Genomic DNA, 17,806 nt, shown 5'->3' with positions numbered 1-17,806 from the left:
CCCAAGAAACACCCCTACAAGCGCAGGTAGGCAGGAGCTAGTTCTAGTGTGCAAGGAACTATAAGCTGTGCAACAACCAACAAGGGAGCGTACTAAAAGTGTTCGGAGTGTAGTGAACAAACAACTCCAAAATCGAAGTATTCAGTAGGTCAGTAAGTCGGTAGGTCGGTAAGTCGGTCGGTCGGTCGGTCGGTCGGTCGGTCGGTCGGTAGGTCGGTCGGTCGGTAGGTCGGTCGGTCGGTCGGTCGGTCGGTAGGTCGGTCGGTAGGTCGGTAGGTCGGTCGGTCGGTAGGTCGGTCGGTCGGTCGGTCGGTAGGTCGGTCGGTCGGTCGGTCGGTCGATGTTTGATCGGGATTTGATCGGGATGCAAAGGGAAGGGAATGGGTGCAAGGCCACACTGGACCCTGGCAGAGGATGACAAACTAGATGAGAGGGAGAGAGCAAGACGACGAGGGCTCTGGCGGAGGGCTGTGATCGAACGCAACAACACAAACAAAAGGGCAAAATGCAAACAAGGATTGGAAGGCAATGGCTCAAAGTCTCATGGACACAAGCGCACAAATGGAATCGGAACAAGGGGGGAGCCAAAGCTGATGTATTGCAAAGCCATAGGTGCCCTTTTATAGTAAGTCCGAACAGGTACAAGATAAGGAGATCGGCAGAGGCATAGAGCAATCAGAAATGCGTGCCAAGAGTGATCAAAGGTAAAGAAGATAAGGGAGTGATGTTGCAAACACTATAAGATAAGAAGCAATAACTCTAAAGTCTAAATAAGTGGAGAGATTGCCAAGGTGAGTCCACATGGACCTGGAGATAAGAACCACATGCCACATGGGTAAACCATTTAGAAACTTGGGAGCTCTGAAGATAACAAAGGATAGGTCAACAGAAGGCATAAGGACGATAAGAGATAGAAAGACAGATCCGTTCTGAGTCAACAAAGTGTTCGGCCGCCTCCGATTCGGGACACCGAAGCCGACCGAATGTGCCGACCATGTGAAGTGTACCGAACCGATCGGCGATCGGCCGCGACAGTCTGTGGGGAGCCCCTACTGCTGAGAGTGATGATAGATGGATAGGATGACTGTGAACAGCTCCGAACGACTGTGCGGAGGTCTAAATGCAAAGTCGGCACCTGAAAAATGGCTGAGATCGCCGAACGGATCGGGATCGGTCGGTCCTAAGTATGCCGAACGGTCAAAGAATACTGAAAAGCTGCGAAAAGTGGGGTATTGGTGCCTAGAGCATACCCATGCTCATCATCTCCTCCCAACTGAAATACTGACTGTCCTCAGTCAGGCGGTCGGACCAGAGCAGCACAGCAACGAATATGCAAGGAAATCAAATGGAGGGGTTCGGAGCAAGCAACAGGTCTAAAAGTCAAGTGAAACTCATTGTAGGGTGATTAGAGATGGAGATGCAGGGATGTGGTCGGAGCATGTGCGCAATCAGCAATGCGCCAATGCAATCAGATGTGGATCAAATGCAGTCGGAGAGCCCCTACGGCCAGTGGTGCGCCGAAGCGATCGGAAGTGTGCCAAAGCCGTCAGAGTGCCAATACGATCAGACCAGTGCCTGTGCCATTGAAAGCGTGCAAAATCGGCTGGGGTACAAGTGTGGTTGGAAGTACACAGACATGATCGGTGGTTGGGAAAGGCGTTCGGAGGGCAGAGTCGGTAAAAGGTGGGCTGATGCGATCGGACGTGCATTAAGGATGATTTCGGAGGAAGTGATGAAGGTGGTATAAATGAATGCGAAAAAATTGAGATAACAGGATGATTGGAATCGCTAGACACACTGGGAGGTGATGGTACGTCATCGGAGAGGTGCCCTATAGCCGCTTGCGAAAGTGGAAAGCATTCTGAACGCCTAGAAAAAGGTGCCGAAGATTTCGGGTCAGGGGACAATGAGAGTGGATGGTGTTTGGAAGCTGATGGAGGGAGTATGGTGCATCTCGAACGTTCGGCGGGCTTCCGAACGTCTGTTCGGCCATCGGACATGGGACATGAGAGCTTTCGAAGGCGGCAAAGTTCATCCTCGAGTGCTGCAATGCGATTAGAACAAGCAAATCTACCTGTAAATCCAGGACTGCGCAGGGAGGGAGGGCCGAAATTGGAGATGATGGGCGCCGATCGGCGCGACTGAAAATCGGTTCCAAGTTCTAGGCTGGCCATAGCATTCGATTGGGGATTGCATCGGTACCATTCATCAATCCGGTCCCTGAGAGTGCGTCCTTTGATCCTATGTGGCACAAAACAACCTGAAGACAAGACCACCTTGTTCTCCGAATTCCGAATGCACTTCCCGATGCGGACATACTCCAAAACAGAAGGACACGCAGCAATGAAGTGGCCAGTCAAACCACAGAATGAGCATCGTTGGCAGCGAGCTGGGTGTGCGTGCGGACGTCCGAAGCTGATCGCGGAGCTGAGGGCTTTGCCGAACGATTCGGCGATGCGTGTTAGGGTGGTTCCAAGGTCGCCCGATTGCACTGCGGTCGCGCCGATTTCCATGATTGACTGACACAAGGGAGGTGCGAAAGAGGTGGTGGTGCCATGAAGAACAAATCGTGCGGCATCATAGATATCGTCAAGACAATAGGGGTCATCGGGGAAGTGATCGGGAAGCTTTATCTGTAGTCTCTGCAAGATGCGAACCCAAAGTTTTGTCTGAAATCCCTGTGCAAAGGTACGCCCTTCTTCAACCTCTGAAATCCGATTCTTTTGACGCAGAAAGAGTGCGATCGCTAGAAATCTTCGGTAATAGACGCCCAGATCCCCCAGTGAGCCAATGCCGATCCGGCTATACATTCCGACAAGGCTATGCAAGTCAGCAACTAACCATCTGCGATCATCATCGGCACCAGGATAAAGCTTGTACACAGAGTCACAGAAGTCCTGGTATGTCTTCGCGTGGTCCGAAAAGGTCGGCAGGGACTCCCAGAGGTCGGAGGTGTCAAGATCGGCGAATCGGCAGGCGTGTCTCTTCCGCTCCAAGTCGCTGTTGACTGCCGAACGAACAAAGTGAAAGTCAAGGTCTGCAAAGTATCGGCGAAGAGTGCGTGGTCGGCTGGGGTCGAAAGTGGGTGCGGATCGATCGCCTCGAGCTGGCATGGTCGGGGGGGCCATAGCGATCAAATGCAAAGAACTGAAACCAAAGCTGAAGAGTGGATAAAAATGCGAATGGAGTATAAGTACCGAAAGTGTGAATTGAAGAAAAAGAACAGGATGCGATCGGGATCGGAGCTTCTAAGGTCAAAGGGGGATGGTATTTGATCAATCTATGAAGAAAAGGAAGGAGGGCAAATAGGGAAAGGCAAATGTAGGCAAGATATGTGGCAAGGGACGTCAATGGCTGAAGTAGAGGTTTCAGATGTCAGCAGGCGATTGGAATGTGTACCAGGGTCTCAAAGCAACCTTAGGAATTAGGGGGATGAAATGTGAACACAATGCAATCAGAATCGGAGGTAAAAATCGCCGAAAAATATCGAAAAATCAGAGGTAAAATCGCCGAAAAATATCGAAAGAATCAGGGATAAAATCGCCAACAAAAATCGAAATTATCGAGGGGGGACAAGTGCCAAAGGATAGCAAAAACCACAAGAGATCAAGGGAGCAGCAGGAATCGAGGTTCTGAAGTGAGGTTTCGAAGAGGATGTTAGGGTCGTGCAGAGGTCAAGGTGAGGGTGGGGTTTGATCGGCGGGGTCGCAGCGTGTTCGGAACAGTGTAGTGGTGGTAGGGGGATGTCAGCGAATGGAATGGGATCGGTCAGAGAGTTGGTGATTGCAAAAGGGATGAAGCAGCCTAAGTTCCTTGAGATGAGAACCAACCCCTCGCGGTGGGCTCCAAAATGATACGCTGGTGATGCCTCTGAGTGCGAAACACACCCAAGAAACACCCCTACAAGCGCAGGTAGGCAGGAGCTAGTTCTAGTGTGCAAGGAACTATAAGCTGTGCAACAACCAACAAGGGAGCGTACTAAAAGTGTTCGGAGTGTAGTGAACAAACAACTCCAAAATCGAAGTATTCAGTAGGTCAGTAAGTCGGTAGGTCGGTAAGTCGGTCGGTCGGTCGGTCGGTCGGTCGGTCGGTCGGTAGGTCGGTCGGTCGGTAGGTCGGTCGGTCGGTCGGTCGGTCGGTAGGTCGGTCGGTAGGTCGGTAGGTCGGTCGGTCGGTAGGTCGGTCGGTCGGTCGGTCGGTAGGTCGGTCGGTCGGTCGGTCGGTCGATGTTTGATCGGGATTTGATCGGGATGCAAAGGGAAGGGAATGGGTGCAAGGCCACACTGGACCCTGGCAGAGGATGACAAACTAGATGAGAGGGAGAGAGCAAGACGACGAGGGCTCTGGCGGAGGGCTGTGATCGAACGCAACAACACAAACAAAAGGGCAAAATGCAAACAAGGATTGGAAGGCAATGGCTCAAAGTCTCATGGACACAAGCGCACAAATGGAATCGGAACAAGGGGGGAGCCAAAGCTGATGTATTGCAAAGCCATAGGTGCCCTTTTATAGTAAGTCCGAACAGGTACAAGATAAGGAGATCGGCAGAGGCATAGAGCAATCAGAAATGCGTGCCAAGAGTGATCAAAGGTAAAGAAGATAAGGGAGTGATGTTGCAAACACTATAAGATAAGAAGCAATAACTCTAAAGTCTAAATAAGTGGAGAGATTGCCAAGGTGAGTCCACATGGACCTGGAGATAAGAACCACATGCCACATGGGTAAACCATTTAGAAACTTGGGAGCTCTGAAGATAACAAAGGATAGGTCAACAGAAGGCATAAGGACGATAAGAGATAGAAAGACAGATCCGTTCTGAGTCAACAAAGTGTTCGGCCGCCTCCGATTCGGGACACCGAAGCCGACCGAATGTGCCGACCATGTGAAGTGTACCGAACCGATCGGCGATCGGCCGCGACAGTCTGTGGGGAGCCCCTACTGCTGAGAGTGATGATAGATGGATAGGATGACTGTGAACAGCTCCGAACGACTGTGCGGAGGTCTAAATGCAAAGTCGGCACCTGAAAAATGGCTGAGATCGCCGAACGGATCGGGATCGGTCGGTCCTAAGTATGCCGAACGGTCAAAGAATACTGAAAAGCTGCGAAAAGTGGGGTATTGGTGCCTAGAGCATACCCATGCTCATCAGCGCTACGCAACTACTCGCTAAAAGACCAGTGGACAATTGAACACCAAAAAGCATTTATTGACATTAAGGCAGCCCTCACCTCCGCACCAGTCCTCTGATCCCCTCTTTTTGACAGCCGCGCCTTTATTGTCACAACTGATGGATCCAAACATGGATTTGTGGGAATCCTTTCCCAGAACCACAAAACAACACTCCCTAATGGAAAAACAGTAACTCACCGGCACTCCATTGCATTCGCATCAAAAATAATGTCCTGCACCAAAGAAAGATACAAACCCTTCCTCTCTGAGTTTGCAGCCCTCAAGTTCAGCCTTGACAAATTTTCCGACACCATCTGGGGCTCAGCCATCAAAATTGAGACAGACTGCCAAGCCCTATGGGACTTCCTCTTAGGCGACAACCTGAACATACACCACACATAATGGCATAATGGCATCTTGGCCTACAAAATCCAAACTGTACGGCAATGGCCGGGAGCCAGCAACCCCGCAGATAGCCCTAGCCAAAAGTATGACACAGGATTCCAGCAAGAGGGCAACGGCAGCAACTAGACAGTTGGACAGGACTGGGAGGAATCCTCCGGCCTCATTCATGACCTGTTCCTCACCACAGTTAGCCCAGAACTGAAGCAGCTCCAAGAAAGATTTGTAAATGAACCTATTTTCCGTGAAGTAATTGATGCTTTGCAAAATACAGATCACACAAGCAGCATTCAAATGAGAAGGTGTGCATGCCACCGTGCAATTAGCTACATGATCAAAGATGAGAAACTATGGTGCATAGGCAACGGGCGCTCACCACAAGCACGACCATGCATTGAATGCATACCCTGGTCAGAAGCAATCACACATGCAGCTAGAGTGCATGGCCAACTGCACTTTGGCCGCAACCATGTCAAATTACAGCTACTTGATGTCATATGCAGCCCAAAACTTGACCAGTCAATCATGACCGCACTTGCCAACTACACACAATGCAAAAACTTTGGAGGTATGCACCTCCACTCTCTCCTAGAGCTCATCACCTGCTGTTACGACTGCTCGTCGGTAACCCCAAGAGTAGGAGGTTCTTCCCTAGGTCACTCGTGGAGGATGTGTGGAACGGTGGTCTCGACTGTACGTGTAGCACAGGAGCCAGAAGTGTATTGCGTTATAGCAATGAAGACTGTAGCAGGAAGACTACAGTGAACGAAGGGTACTGTAGGAAGACAGTACCAGAACGAAGATTCCTGTATGTGAAGATACAGGAGAACGAAGAGAATAGACTGAAGATCCTCAGCCTATTCTATGGGCCTTTTATACTACTTTAGGAAGTAGGGCGTGAGAATACCGAATATGTATCTGTAGGTATTCTCTAAGTCGTCTCTCTCAATAACGACTACTCTTGTGCTTCTCCGTTGGTCTCCTTCCGGCCAGGAAAGACTAGGAGGTTCATGCCCTGCGTGTGAGTAATTTATAAGGCGGCGTTCCATGCCCGCTAATACAATAGGCCCGTGATACTCGACCAACGATAAGGTGATCCGTTGGGAGTGGATGACCAAGGTTAATATCTGTACCTTGGTGTACGCCTCAACCTGTGAGGCCGCGTGATATTTGTGATGATCGTATCGGTATAGACCGCCGTGTAGGCCCGATAGAACGTGATCATAACAATACCCCCTTTCTACGTCCTATTCGCCTGGTAGGACAGCGCTGTGCGCTTCATCGCCACTCCATATACGATTTGCTTTCTTGATTCAACGATGGTCTCCGGATGCGACTTCCGAGACATGACTTCGTTTTCTGGGAGGAAGACCGACTTACGTCGTTTGATCCTCTAGGAGTTTTCCATCTCCGTTGAGCTGTTTGTTTGTCGAGTCGTGAGGGTATCCAAGCCTCCGCTCTCTAGGATGTTCTTCCTTCACCCGTGGGATTGATTTTGCCGCGGGTAAACCTCATCGCGGTCTTACTTCCAGCCCGCTTCTGGAATAGTATCAAGAAAGGCGTAGGAATGCGAGTGGTGTGTGGATGAATAGAAACTCTAGCATGTGGGTTCCGATTCGTGTCATCAGGTTCTTCTTCTTCCTTCTCCGAGGGCCAAACCTCAGTGTTTCCAGGATAGTCGTCTATCCTCATGATTTGTTGTTCCTCTCGACGACAGTGGATGGCGCCCATGGACAAGTAGGTTGATCGCTTTACGAAGGCTTAGGCCTACTTCTCCAGGCTACCAGTCATGACGCCCCAAGCAGTATCGCTCCCATACGGTGAGCTCATCTCCGGTGAGGTTGCAGCCAAATCCCAAGCAGTATTGTCCCCATACGGTGGACTCATCTCCGGTGAGGCAGTTTACGGCGTCCAGAGTTTGTTTTTCACAAACGTGGGCCTATGGTGGGGAATACCACGTGTAGTGTTGGGTTCGAGGCAAGGATGTGAAGAGAATTAGACTTGAAGGGTGCAGCGAGGAATAAGGAGGAGTCTGACTCCTTTCCCAAGTCTGCCCGTTCGCTTGCACGAATGGACATCTAGACCACAGCTGATATATTTGTCGGGTTGCGAGATATATCCACGACTGGCAGTTTAAAACGTCATGCGGGACGGTCCGTAGTTTATCGTCGTTTCGGACGATTCCGTAGTTTAACGTCTTTGCGGACGTCCTTCATCATCAACATGGAATATCTGTGGGGAAAGATGTTTCTGCACGCCGGAATTTCCATCGGTGATGTGCATAGGGCCATAGACCAGACTTTACCCGCTCCAGATTCCACTGAGGCATGATGGACGGTTTATACTTTATCAAACCGGATAACTTGTACGTCTCAATTTTAGGAGACCGCTCAGTTTAATGCCGTGAGGTGGGCATCCTCGCAGTTTAATGCCGTGCGATAGGCATCCTCGCAGTTTAACGCCGTGCGATAGGCGGGCTATCGTCTGACTATGTCCCTCGAGTCACGATAGGCTTTTCCTCCGAGGATGAGGGTAGTTTAATGTCATTTCGGACATTGTCGACACATTCTCGTCAAGAATGGTGTCGACCGATGATCCCTATATTGAAAAAGGGACGAGTAGTTTAACGTCATCTCGGACGGTTGGTGACCACGGTCTTGGTCAACAACCACAACTCCTGTTCGGTAAGGAGCACGTAGTTTAATGTCATTGCGGACCGATTGACACCATGGCGGTCAATCCACAACTCCTATACGGTAAGGAGCAAATAGTTTTGTGTCATTGCGGACGATTCACCAGATTGATGAATCACAACTCCCATGCGATCGGGAGCAAGTAGTTTATCGTCATTGCGGACGCATTGGTGTCCAGGGGATTGGACGTCAATGACAACCCCTAGGTTCAGGGGCACTAGTTTAACGTCGTTGCGGACGCGCGGTACCTTGTCAAGATCGCCACGCACGATCCCTATACTTGAAGGGACGGTAGTTTTACATCGTCGCGGATGCCCGTAGTTTATCGTCATTGCGGACGTCGAGTTACCATTGGCCTCGAACGATCCCTATGTGGAAAGGGACAATAGTTTTGCGTCATCGCGGACGTTGTTTCGCCACAAATATTGTGGAAAAGCAATGCTTAGTTTATCGTCATCCCGGACGAGACCTAGTTTTACGTCGTCGCGGACGACTGTGGCGGAATAGACTTTGGATGAGTGGCCCGCTCTTTGTCGTTCTTCCGCTATGTGGGCCAGACGAGAGTCGCGTGATCTAGTCCCTTCCCACTAGATCTTTGACTCGAGGCACGTGTCCTAGTTGCCTCCTGACTAGGTCTGGGAGCGGAATTTCTTGTACTTCGACTCCAGGACTAGACTGAGCGCTCCATGAAGAGATGCTTGCTCTTCCATGTCCCCAGACCCCTCGCTTGGATTTGAACCAAGACGACCCGATATTCTTTTACCGAAGAGCGAGTGAATATCGGAAGCGCTTCGACCTTTTATAGGCAGGGTTCTGTGACGCGAGTCCTTCCGCGCTTCGCCAGAATGCAACCACGCTCCTTTGGTCATTGGTAGTTTAACGTCATCTCGGACGGGGATAGTTTTCCGTCGTTTCAGACGAGGACTAGTTTAACGTCATTGCGGACCCTAGTAGTTTATAGTCATTGCGGACCAAGCCTTTGGTAGTTTTACATCGTTCCGGATGTAGTTTGTGGCCTCGCATCATTAGGAAGACTTGTGAGGTAGAGGCGGCCCGCTCTCTACATCATCTCATGCGCCAGCTGTAGGATCCCCTAATGCGGAAACGATCCTGTAAAACGGGAGATCCAAAGTGGGACGTCCCAAAACACCAGTCAGACCTTGACTGTGAGGGTTCACGATACGAGTTATGCATCATAATTTCTTGACTCGGACTTGCAACCGGTTATGTATGGGCACTTCGCTGTACCAAGGCGAAGGGCCTGCTTGTCGACACCTACGAGTAGAGTATATGTCATGTAGAGGGTTCCCTAATGCGGAAAAAACCCTGTAAAACTGAGGATCCAAATGGGACGCTCGATGCATCTGTCAGATTAACTCCTTGACAGCGAGGATGTGAAAGGATTCCGCCGTAGGTCGTACGTGGAATTATGCCCGCTGTTGTCCTTGATTCGTACCATCATTTGAACCTAGGACTAAAAATGGTCAGGTACTTCCCCTGCCTTCTTGTCTTTTCACAGTTTTAAGACATGCAGGTCCGATAGTTTAGACGTCATTCCGGACGCGGGGTAGTTTAACGTCTCTTTCGGACGAGGTCGTACAGTTTAACGTCTTGAGGGACGATCCTAGTTTTACGTCGTTGCGGACGATTGTAGTTTTACATCGTTTCGGATGTAATTTGTGTCAGGGGAAGGAGTTCCTCAACTTCCTTACCCCCTTTTTTCTTTTTCCTATGCCCTGTTATTAGTCCGTTTAATAATCAAAAGGTCCTTGATAATCCCCGCCGCCTTCGTCAGGTCGGTAGTAGGGGTCCGCCTCATCGTAATTTCCTGGATCGTCTAGAGCATCCCATGCGTCGAGCTCGGATCTAGTCCAAGAGCTATTTCTTCGAGCCTCCGAATCAATGCGGCGAGTTCTGCGGCTACTTCGGTTATCCTCTCTTTCGTTCGTACGAAATCGAGCACTAGGAGGAGGCGATCTAGGCCGGTGTCGAACACTCCGGCCAGCAGTTGTTCCGCGTCCGAGGGTTGCCTGACTTCCCCGACCCCGTCTTCCCTCATTTCTTCGATAGACGGGCGGTTCCTCCTCGTCGGTATTTCCTTGGGATAGGGGAAGACCTCGTATCCGGTGAGAGGGGGGAGTCACGGTATGGCTATGCGCTGTAGGAACCTCTCGTTGTCTCGGTGGAGGGCGCTCCACGACCGTACGCGGAACCCTCCTTGGATTTGGTACAGACGTGGGATGTTCTCCGGGACGTGGTACGTTCCAAGTGACAACTCGGAAGGGGTCGGTTCTGCTTGGCTGGACGCTTCCCAGTTCTCCTCCGAAGAGGAGAGCTGGAAGGAGCTCTCGGTTGACGTATTGGGAGAACTCGTCCGGGTGGATGAGGAGGGCTCGGGGTCGCCCGTCATTGTGGGCGTACCAGGAGGCTGTGTCCGGGTCGGTTTGGAGGGCGAGTGCTCTGATCTGGAGACTGGCACTAGCCAGTCGTCGAGGTACGTCGCTATGTTCATTCCCGGGTTGTCCTGCCGAGAAGTTAGCGAGTCTTTGGAGGGCCATGGCTGTGGCCATTTGTATTACCGCGGAGATGGTGTTCCGCTGGAGGAGCGCGTCCGCGTGTCGCTCCAGTTCTCCGGCGTGAGGATCTGTACGAGGGGTAGGTCCTCCCATGGAGCTGGGAATCGGTCCACTAGTTGGTACTGGCGGAGGTGCAGTTTCTGATAGAACTGGTATTGGTTCAGCTTCTCCATGGCCTGGGAGTTGAGCTGCCGTTCTTGCTCGAAATCCCGAGGGACCTGCAACTCCACTAGGACGCGTGCCTTCACTAGGAGGTGGAACTCCCACTGGTAATGGGCCAAGGCTCGACTGGTTTCGGTCATCAGAACTTTCATGCCGTGGTGCATCTCGTGGGGCCCTCTCCGGTGAGGGTCTTCGGGTTCTTTCCCTTTCCTTGAACTTGGCATAGTCTTCGGCGTCATCGTCGGAGAAGTTGTTGGTATGAGGGGTGAGGAGGACCCCGGTAGATCCTGGTTGTTGAGGACTTGTTCCTCTATCAATTCGTCCAGCATCTGGTCGGTGAGGACTTGTTCCTCTTTCCACTCGTTCGACATCTGGATTGGCGACCATAAGGACGACATCGGGGGAGGAGTTTCTGGATGGAGACGAAGCATCGTGGTCGTCGTGGAGGAGCATTCGAATGGGGGAAAGTGTTTGAGAGGGAAAGAAGGTGAGAAGATGTTTTTGTTGGAGTCCTCTTGTCGCTCCTTTTATAATCTTTGTTTCTCCTCTCAGGCTGTTCCCGGACGGGGTTTGTCGGGATATTGGTCATGGAAATCTTTCATGGCTTCTTCCGCTGTTCCTTTTAGGAGAGCGTAGGGCTCCCAGGTGTTGTCTGCTTCGGGATATCCCATCCATTTGACCAAGTATTTGGTTCCCCGTCCTTGCCGTTTTGAATCCACGATCATTTCTACTTCGTAATGTTCTTCGTCGTTCAATACCTCCGGTATTGGTCGCGCGAAGTTCTCTCCGTGGGCTTCGGTTTCTCTATATTTAGTGAGTATTGCGGCGTGGAATACCGGATGGATTTTCCACTGCGGAGGAATTTGGAGTTTGTACGCCAGGGTTCCTACTTTTCCCAGTATCTTGAAAGGGCCATATCGCCTAGGGGCGAGCTTGAACTTAGGATGGGTTGTTCGAATATGGGTTCCTTCTAACCATACTTGGTCTCCTTCCTCCCATTGGGGAAGTTTCCTGTGAAGATCCCGGTCTTTGGCGTAATTGCTGGCTATTTGTAAGCTAGCAGCGGCTTCTTCCTGAACTTCTGTGATTGTCCTAATGCGTTCGGCTACCGCAGGTACCTTTGTCTCCAGCGCCGTGTCAGCTGAATAGGGGGGATTGAACCCGTATAGTACTTCGAAGGGGGATTTTCCGGTGGCCGTGTGTTTCCGTGTGTTGTGTGAGAATTCGGCGAACGGCAAAAGGTCTACCCAGTTGTCCTGATGGTAGTTGCAGAACGTTCTCAGGAATTGTTCGATCTCCTGGTTTACCCGTTCCGTTTCTCCATCTGTTTGGGGATGATACGCCGTGCTGAGAGCGGCGGTGATTCCTAGCCGTTTCCAGAGTTCTCGGGTGAATTTGGCCGCGAATTGAGGGCCCCGATCGGACACTATTTTGGTCGGCAGTCCATGTCGATTGAAAACGTTATTTTGGAAAAGCACGGTTGTTTCTTCTGCCGTGATCGTTTTCTTGCATGGGGTGATGACTATGCCTTTTGACAGGCCTTGATCCACTACCACATTAATTGAGTCGAAACCTTTGCTTTCGGGTAGGTCCGTGACGAAATCCGTCGAGATGAATCGCCAGGGAACGTTGGTGGTTTCCAGAGGGTGGATAGGTGGGTGTGTCCTGTGTGTCAAATTCTTCGTAGATTGGCATATGGCGCATCCATCCACGTATTCATGGACGAATTTTGTCATGTTTTGCCACCAGTAGTGTCGTTGCACCATTTCCAATGTTTTTGCTCTACCCGGGTGTCCTACCGCGGGTGCATCATGATGTGTTTTGACGATGAGTCTTCGGATGACGTCATCTTTAGGGACGCATATGTGGCCGTTGCGTCTGGTGATTCCGTCCTCATATGTCCAATGTCCCAATAATCCTCTCATCCCTTGTGGTCCTACTCGTAAGAGTTTTGCAAGAGCTACTCTTGTTAAGGCGTCATGTTCCGATTTCGAGTGTCGGATGAGGGAGATGAGGTTTGAAGAGGCAATTTCCGTGGATTTTATATGCCGTGTCGGGGACGGTTCTACCAATGTTTCGTCGGATTTGTTGAAAAGCTTGGCCGGGAGTAAAATTTGAGATTTGTTGTCAGATTCTACCCCCTCACTTAGATCTGGACGCCTGGACAGAGCATCAGAGTGATTTGTCGATCCTGCTTTATAGCTGAGTGTAAAGTCGAATCTGCTCAAATAAAGGCTCCAACGGGCGTGTCGTCGTGATAGGTCTCGCTGATGAGCATGCACCCGCGCTAGGGTCCGAGGGAGGGATTCGGGAAGCTTTGGGGAAATACCGAACAGTGCTAGACAAGTACCGAAGTCGCCGACTTTTACCGAACACGGTCGGTCCCTACCCGACCGACGACAAGCCACCGAAGGACGATTCGGCAGCACTTGGGTCAGTTCGCCCACACTTCACGTACTTACCATGACCGCACAGGAGGGTTACGATAGGTGTGTACGAGATCGGAGCCAGTATTCCGTATCGGCCGATGTCCTCCGTGAGTCGGTCGGTCCTTATCGCTTATCGTCCCGACTTCCGCATGGTCGGTCAAACACGATCTTACACCATTGCTTGGCCACCCTGGTCGTACGATACCTCTTCTTTATTTTTCATTGGTTCTCCAACGCCTGTTCCTGCTACCTACACTCGGGCGACGGATCCCGAACGTTCGGGATTTCGACATCACTGATTACCTTTTACCTTATCACCTTCGGAACCCATATGGACATCTCACCTACCTCCTTATCTTCTCTGATCGCTAAGGCTTGGCGCCCATTCGACATCTACTCTCATTTCAGGTTCGATATTTTACTTAGGGGCGCTGTTTACTATAAAAACCTACATACAACTCTGGAATAAACCAGCTTTCGCACCCCACAGTTCAGAGCTCATTCGCACTCGTCTCAACCATCGAAATCGTCTTCATCGACTCCCGAAAACTTGTCATCTTCGTCGTTCGGCCTTGTTCGCGTTCGTACTCGTCTCTTCGCTCGTACCCCTCGTCCTTCCTCGTATATTGTCAGAGTCCCGTGTGGCTCTTGAAGCACGTAGTTGTCGGTCGCGACACTACCTCCTCGTTACCGACCGAATCGCCGACACGACCGACCGAACGTTCGGTCGGTGTTCGGTGCAGTCCCGAAACCGTTCGGGCGCTATAATCTCCACTCCTCGCTGCTTCTCAAGTGCGCCGTCGATTTCTAAAGTCATCACTAACGATTCCTTGTGTAACAGAAACTAGCTCCAGCACCCCCTGCATTAGAGGTTGTTTTAGTGTTGTGCTCGGCACTTAGAGCCACCTCTAGCGTATCATTTTGGAGCCCACCGCGAGGGGTTAGTATTCAAAATTACCTCAAGGAATCTACGTCGCTCGTCCCGACCAACAGCGGAGCGCGAAGAACGACAAACAGTTATCGACAGCTTCAATACTCAGGAAACATCTGCCGACCGAAGTTTGTTCGGAGACGCCGATATAGTCCCGGAGCATCTATCCCACCATCACTATCTTGATCTTGAATCCTCGCCATCGCTCTCGCCGCCACCCGACTCCACTTTCTTCTTAACCCCACCTTCGTCGCCGAACCGATCGCTACTCCCGCCGATTTCCCCCATCCTCGACCTTGCGCTCTTAGAACAATCACCCCCGTCTCCTATCCCATCTCTCCACGACTCCATCTCTCCGTTAATCCCACGCAGCCCCGTCTTCTGGACGCCGACCATCCGACCGACTTCGCTAGAACGCTCCTTCGAACCAGCGACTCCATCCCCGATCACCTTAGCAAACAATACCTTCTCCCCCACCTTTGACTTTCTCACTATGGCAACCCCATCCATGCCCGCTCGTGGAGATCGAACGGCTCCGACCTTTGACCCCCATCAACCCCGCGAATTGAGACGATATTTCGCCGATCTGGACTTCCACTTCGTTCGGTCTGCGGTAGAAGACGAGCAGGAAAGGAAGAAACACGCTTGCCGATTCCTGGACGTCGACACCTGTGAGCTTTGGGAATCGCTCACCACTTTCACCGACGCCACGAAGACATTCAAGGAGTTCTGCGAAGAGGTCTACAGACTATACCCCGGATCGGAGGAAGAGCGCAAATGGTCGGTATCAGATATGGACAAGCTAGTCGGCGAAACGAGCAGGGTCGGCATCTTGTCTCTCAGCGAACTCGGCGACTATCATCGGCGATTCCTGGCGATCACGGTATTCCTCCTCAGCAAGGCACGAATCTCGGTCGCCGAACAGGGACGCGCCTTCGCTAGAGGATTCCAACCAGAGCTATGGGCAAGAATCTCTCAACGTCTACAACTCAAGTTCCCCGATCATTTCCCAGACGACCCGTACAACCTCCAGGACATCCACGACGCGGCCCGATTCGTCTTGCACGGCACCACATCCGCCTACAGCACTACGCCCACCGACATCTCTCGAGCAGCCCCCGCTGCGCCGCCCACCAACACGATCAAGGCCGAAGACCTGGCGACCATGTTCGAACGGCTCACCGACACCTTCGTCAAAGCCATTGCAGCTCAGGGGACGTCCAGGCCAGCCGATCGACCATCCCGACAACCAGGACAAGGCGGCGATAACTGCATGTTCTGCGGCAGTCCCGAACACTTCATGCGCGCCTGTCCCGAGGTCAACGAATACATTCGGATCGGCAAATGCAAGAGGAATATCGAGGGGAAGGTTGTATTGTCAAGTGGGGCATTCGTACCCAGAGAAATCACGGGTAGTAATCTGAAGGACCGAGTTGACGAATGGCATCGCAGGAATCCAGGCCAGTTGGCGACCGGACAGATGATGTTTACGGTAAACGCGGCGCCGACTCACCCGATGACGATAGCCTCCCGTCACGATTCACCCTCATTGCTGGATGTCACCCCAACTTACCAACTCACCGACGTCCAGCGAATCGCGAGCCTCGAACGCGAACTATTCGCGCTCCGAACACGGGGCGCAAGGGCACGAGAAATGGCGCAGACGGGACGTTCGGCACCTACCCCTTCACCGGCTCCCGAACGACGAGCGAGGACCGAAACTCCCGAACCCGAACCCCGACCAACCACCCCGACTCAGCGACCGCCCCCGGTACCAGCCAAGGACGATGCTCCGATCCACCCATACGCCAAAGCCCAGGACGCCACCTATGCACCACCGCACGAACGCAACATAGGGGCCCCGGCAAAGATACCATCGGCAAAGAAGGACGCTCCGGCCTACAAAACCACGGCGCCGATCTACGACGAGAAGGTAGCAGCCGAGGTCTACAACAGGGCGATGGCCACTCAGGTGACGCTTACCCAGCGCGAACTACTCTCCCTCTCCGCCGAAGTCCGTTCGCAGGTCAGGGAAGCCACGTCGGCACGCCGATCACCTACCAAAGACGCCAGCAATGTTCGGACCTTCTACCAAGATGCCGATCTACCCTACGCCATCGACGATCTCGAACCACCGACTCGACCGACCGTCTCCTCCTTCGTCAATGTCCTGCACCAGCCGGAAACACCTCCACCTGGCGCGATCATCATCCCCGACACGTACGAAACATATCTGAAGAGTCTACAGCCCGGTCAGGTTCCTCAGCCGTTGATAGTCGCTAAAGAATCTTCAGCCCTAAGGTCCATTGTTCCCCTCGTCGATCACCAACAGGAAGTCGAATGCGTCATCGATCCGGGTTCACAAGTCATCGCCATGTCGGAAGGCATTTGCAACGAACTGGCGCTCATCTACGACCCCGAAATCGTCCTCAATATGCAGTCGGCGAACGGCGAAATCGACCGATCCTTGGGCCTGGCACGCAACGTGCCATTCCTCATCGGCGACATCACCCTGTACCTCCAAGTCCACATCATTCGGAACCCCGCCTACGACGTTCTCCTTGGTCGGCCATTCGACATCCTCACCGAAAGTATCGTCAAAAATTATTCAAACGAAGACCAGACGATCACCATCAGCGACCCGAACACGGGACGACGAGCCACCATTCCGACGATCAGACGAGAACCCCCTCGAGTCCTTCACCGAAGACAAGCGGGTTTTCGCGACTCGATGAATTGATCCGAGATCAAGGAGAAGTTGCACTGATCATTTCCACCGATCATGATACCCCCCATTTCCCACTTATCGAAGCGTCCTCAGATTTCCATTCTCCATCTCCCTCTCGTCGCGATCTTTGTCTCAAGTACATTATGGCCTCCGATTTGGGGCCCGAAAATCATCTCAAAAACAATCTCGATTCCGATATGTTGTCCTTATTCTCCTCAGTCGTTCCCAGTTCTCTCCATTCCACTAATATCGCCGACCCGGTCGCCATTTTCGCCGCCAAGCGCAAGTACAAACCGGTCGCACAGAAAACACGACCAGTCTTGGCCGACCTCCCCGAAAAGTTCCGAATCGTTCGGAACATCCTCGGTGACCCTCTCGCTGCCCTTCCGACGCTGACACCGAACCCCCCACCCTTCACGCCGACCGGCAGATACACAGCCGAACGACGCGACCTCATCGACAAAGTCCACTCGGACGACTTCCTTTGGCCGGCCGAACGACAGCTCATGCACCATTTCATGTGTCTACAAGAGAGGGGATTTGCCTGGGACGATTCGGAACGCGGACGTTTCCGCGAGGACTTCTTCCCACCAGTCAATATGCCGGTAGTCGAGCACAAGCCCTGGGTTCAGCGCAACATTCCGATTCCACCAGGCATCTACGACGAAGTGTGCCGACTTATCAAAACCAAGATCGCCGCTGGAGTCTATGAGCCG

The 17,806-nt window shown here is 52.1% G+C and overlaps 3 protein-coding genes across 3 annotated transcripts; 1 reads left to right on the top strand and 2 right to left on the bottom strand.

Moving 5' to 3' along the window:
• Positions 1-2,746: 2,746 nt before the first annotated feature.
• HETIRDRAFT_451633 (uncharacterized protein) lies at positions 2,747-3,128 on the bottom strand (the record flags this gene model as incomplete). Its single annotated transcript, XM_009548262.1, has 2 exons — positions 2,747-2,802; positions 2,864-3,128. The coding sequence occupies 2 exons, from the start codon at positions 3,126-3,128 to the stop codon at positions 2,747-2,749; spliced, it is 321 nt and encodes a 106-aa protein (XP_009546557.1).
• A 2,572-nt stretch (positions 3,129-5,700) lies between these two features.
• Positions 5,701-6,099, top strand: HETIRDRAFT_243218 (uncharacterized protein; the record flags this gene model as incomplete). Its single annotated transcript, XM_009548261.1, has 1 exon — positions 5,701-6,099. A coding segment is annotated over one exon (399 nt), but the record flags the coding sequence as incomplete, so codon positions are not given.
• A 3,916-nt stretch (positions 6,100-10,015) lies between these two features.
• On the bottom strand, positions 10,016-11,455 carry HETIRDRAFT_318894 (uncharacterized protein; the record flags this gene model as incomplete). Its single annotated transcript, XM_009548260.1, has 1 exon — positions 10,016-11,455. One exon carries the CDS (start codon positions 11,453-11,455, stop codon positions 10,016-10,018), a length of 1,440 nt encoding a protein of 479 aa, XP_009546555.1.
• Positions 11,456-17,806: the final 6,351 nt, after the last annotated feature.

The sequence above is a fragment of the Heterobasidion irregulare genome (assembly GCF_000320585.1).
Source record: "Heterobasidion irregulare TC 32-1 unplaced genomic scaffold scaffold_05, whole genome shotgun sequence".
NCBI classification, from domain to species: domain Eukaryota; kingdom Fungi; phylum Basidiomycota; class Agaricomycetes; order Russulales; family Bondarzewiaceae; genus Heterobasidion; species Heterobasidion irregulare.
The sequence above is the reverse complement of the archived record's forward strand: the minus strand, read 5'-3'. Positions and strand labels throughout refer to the sequence as shown.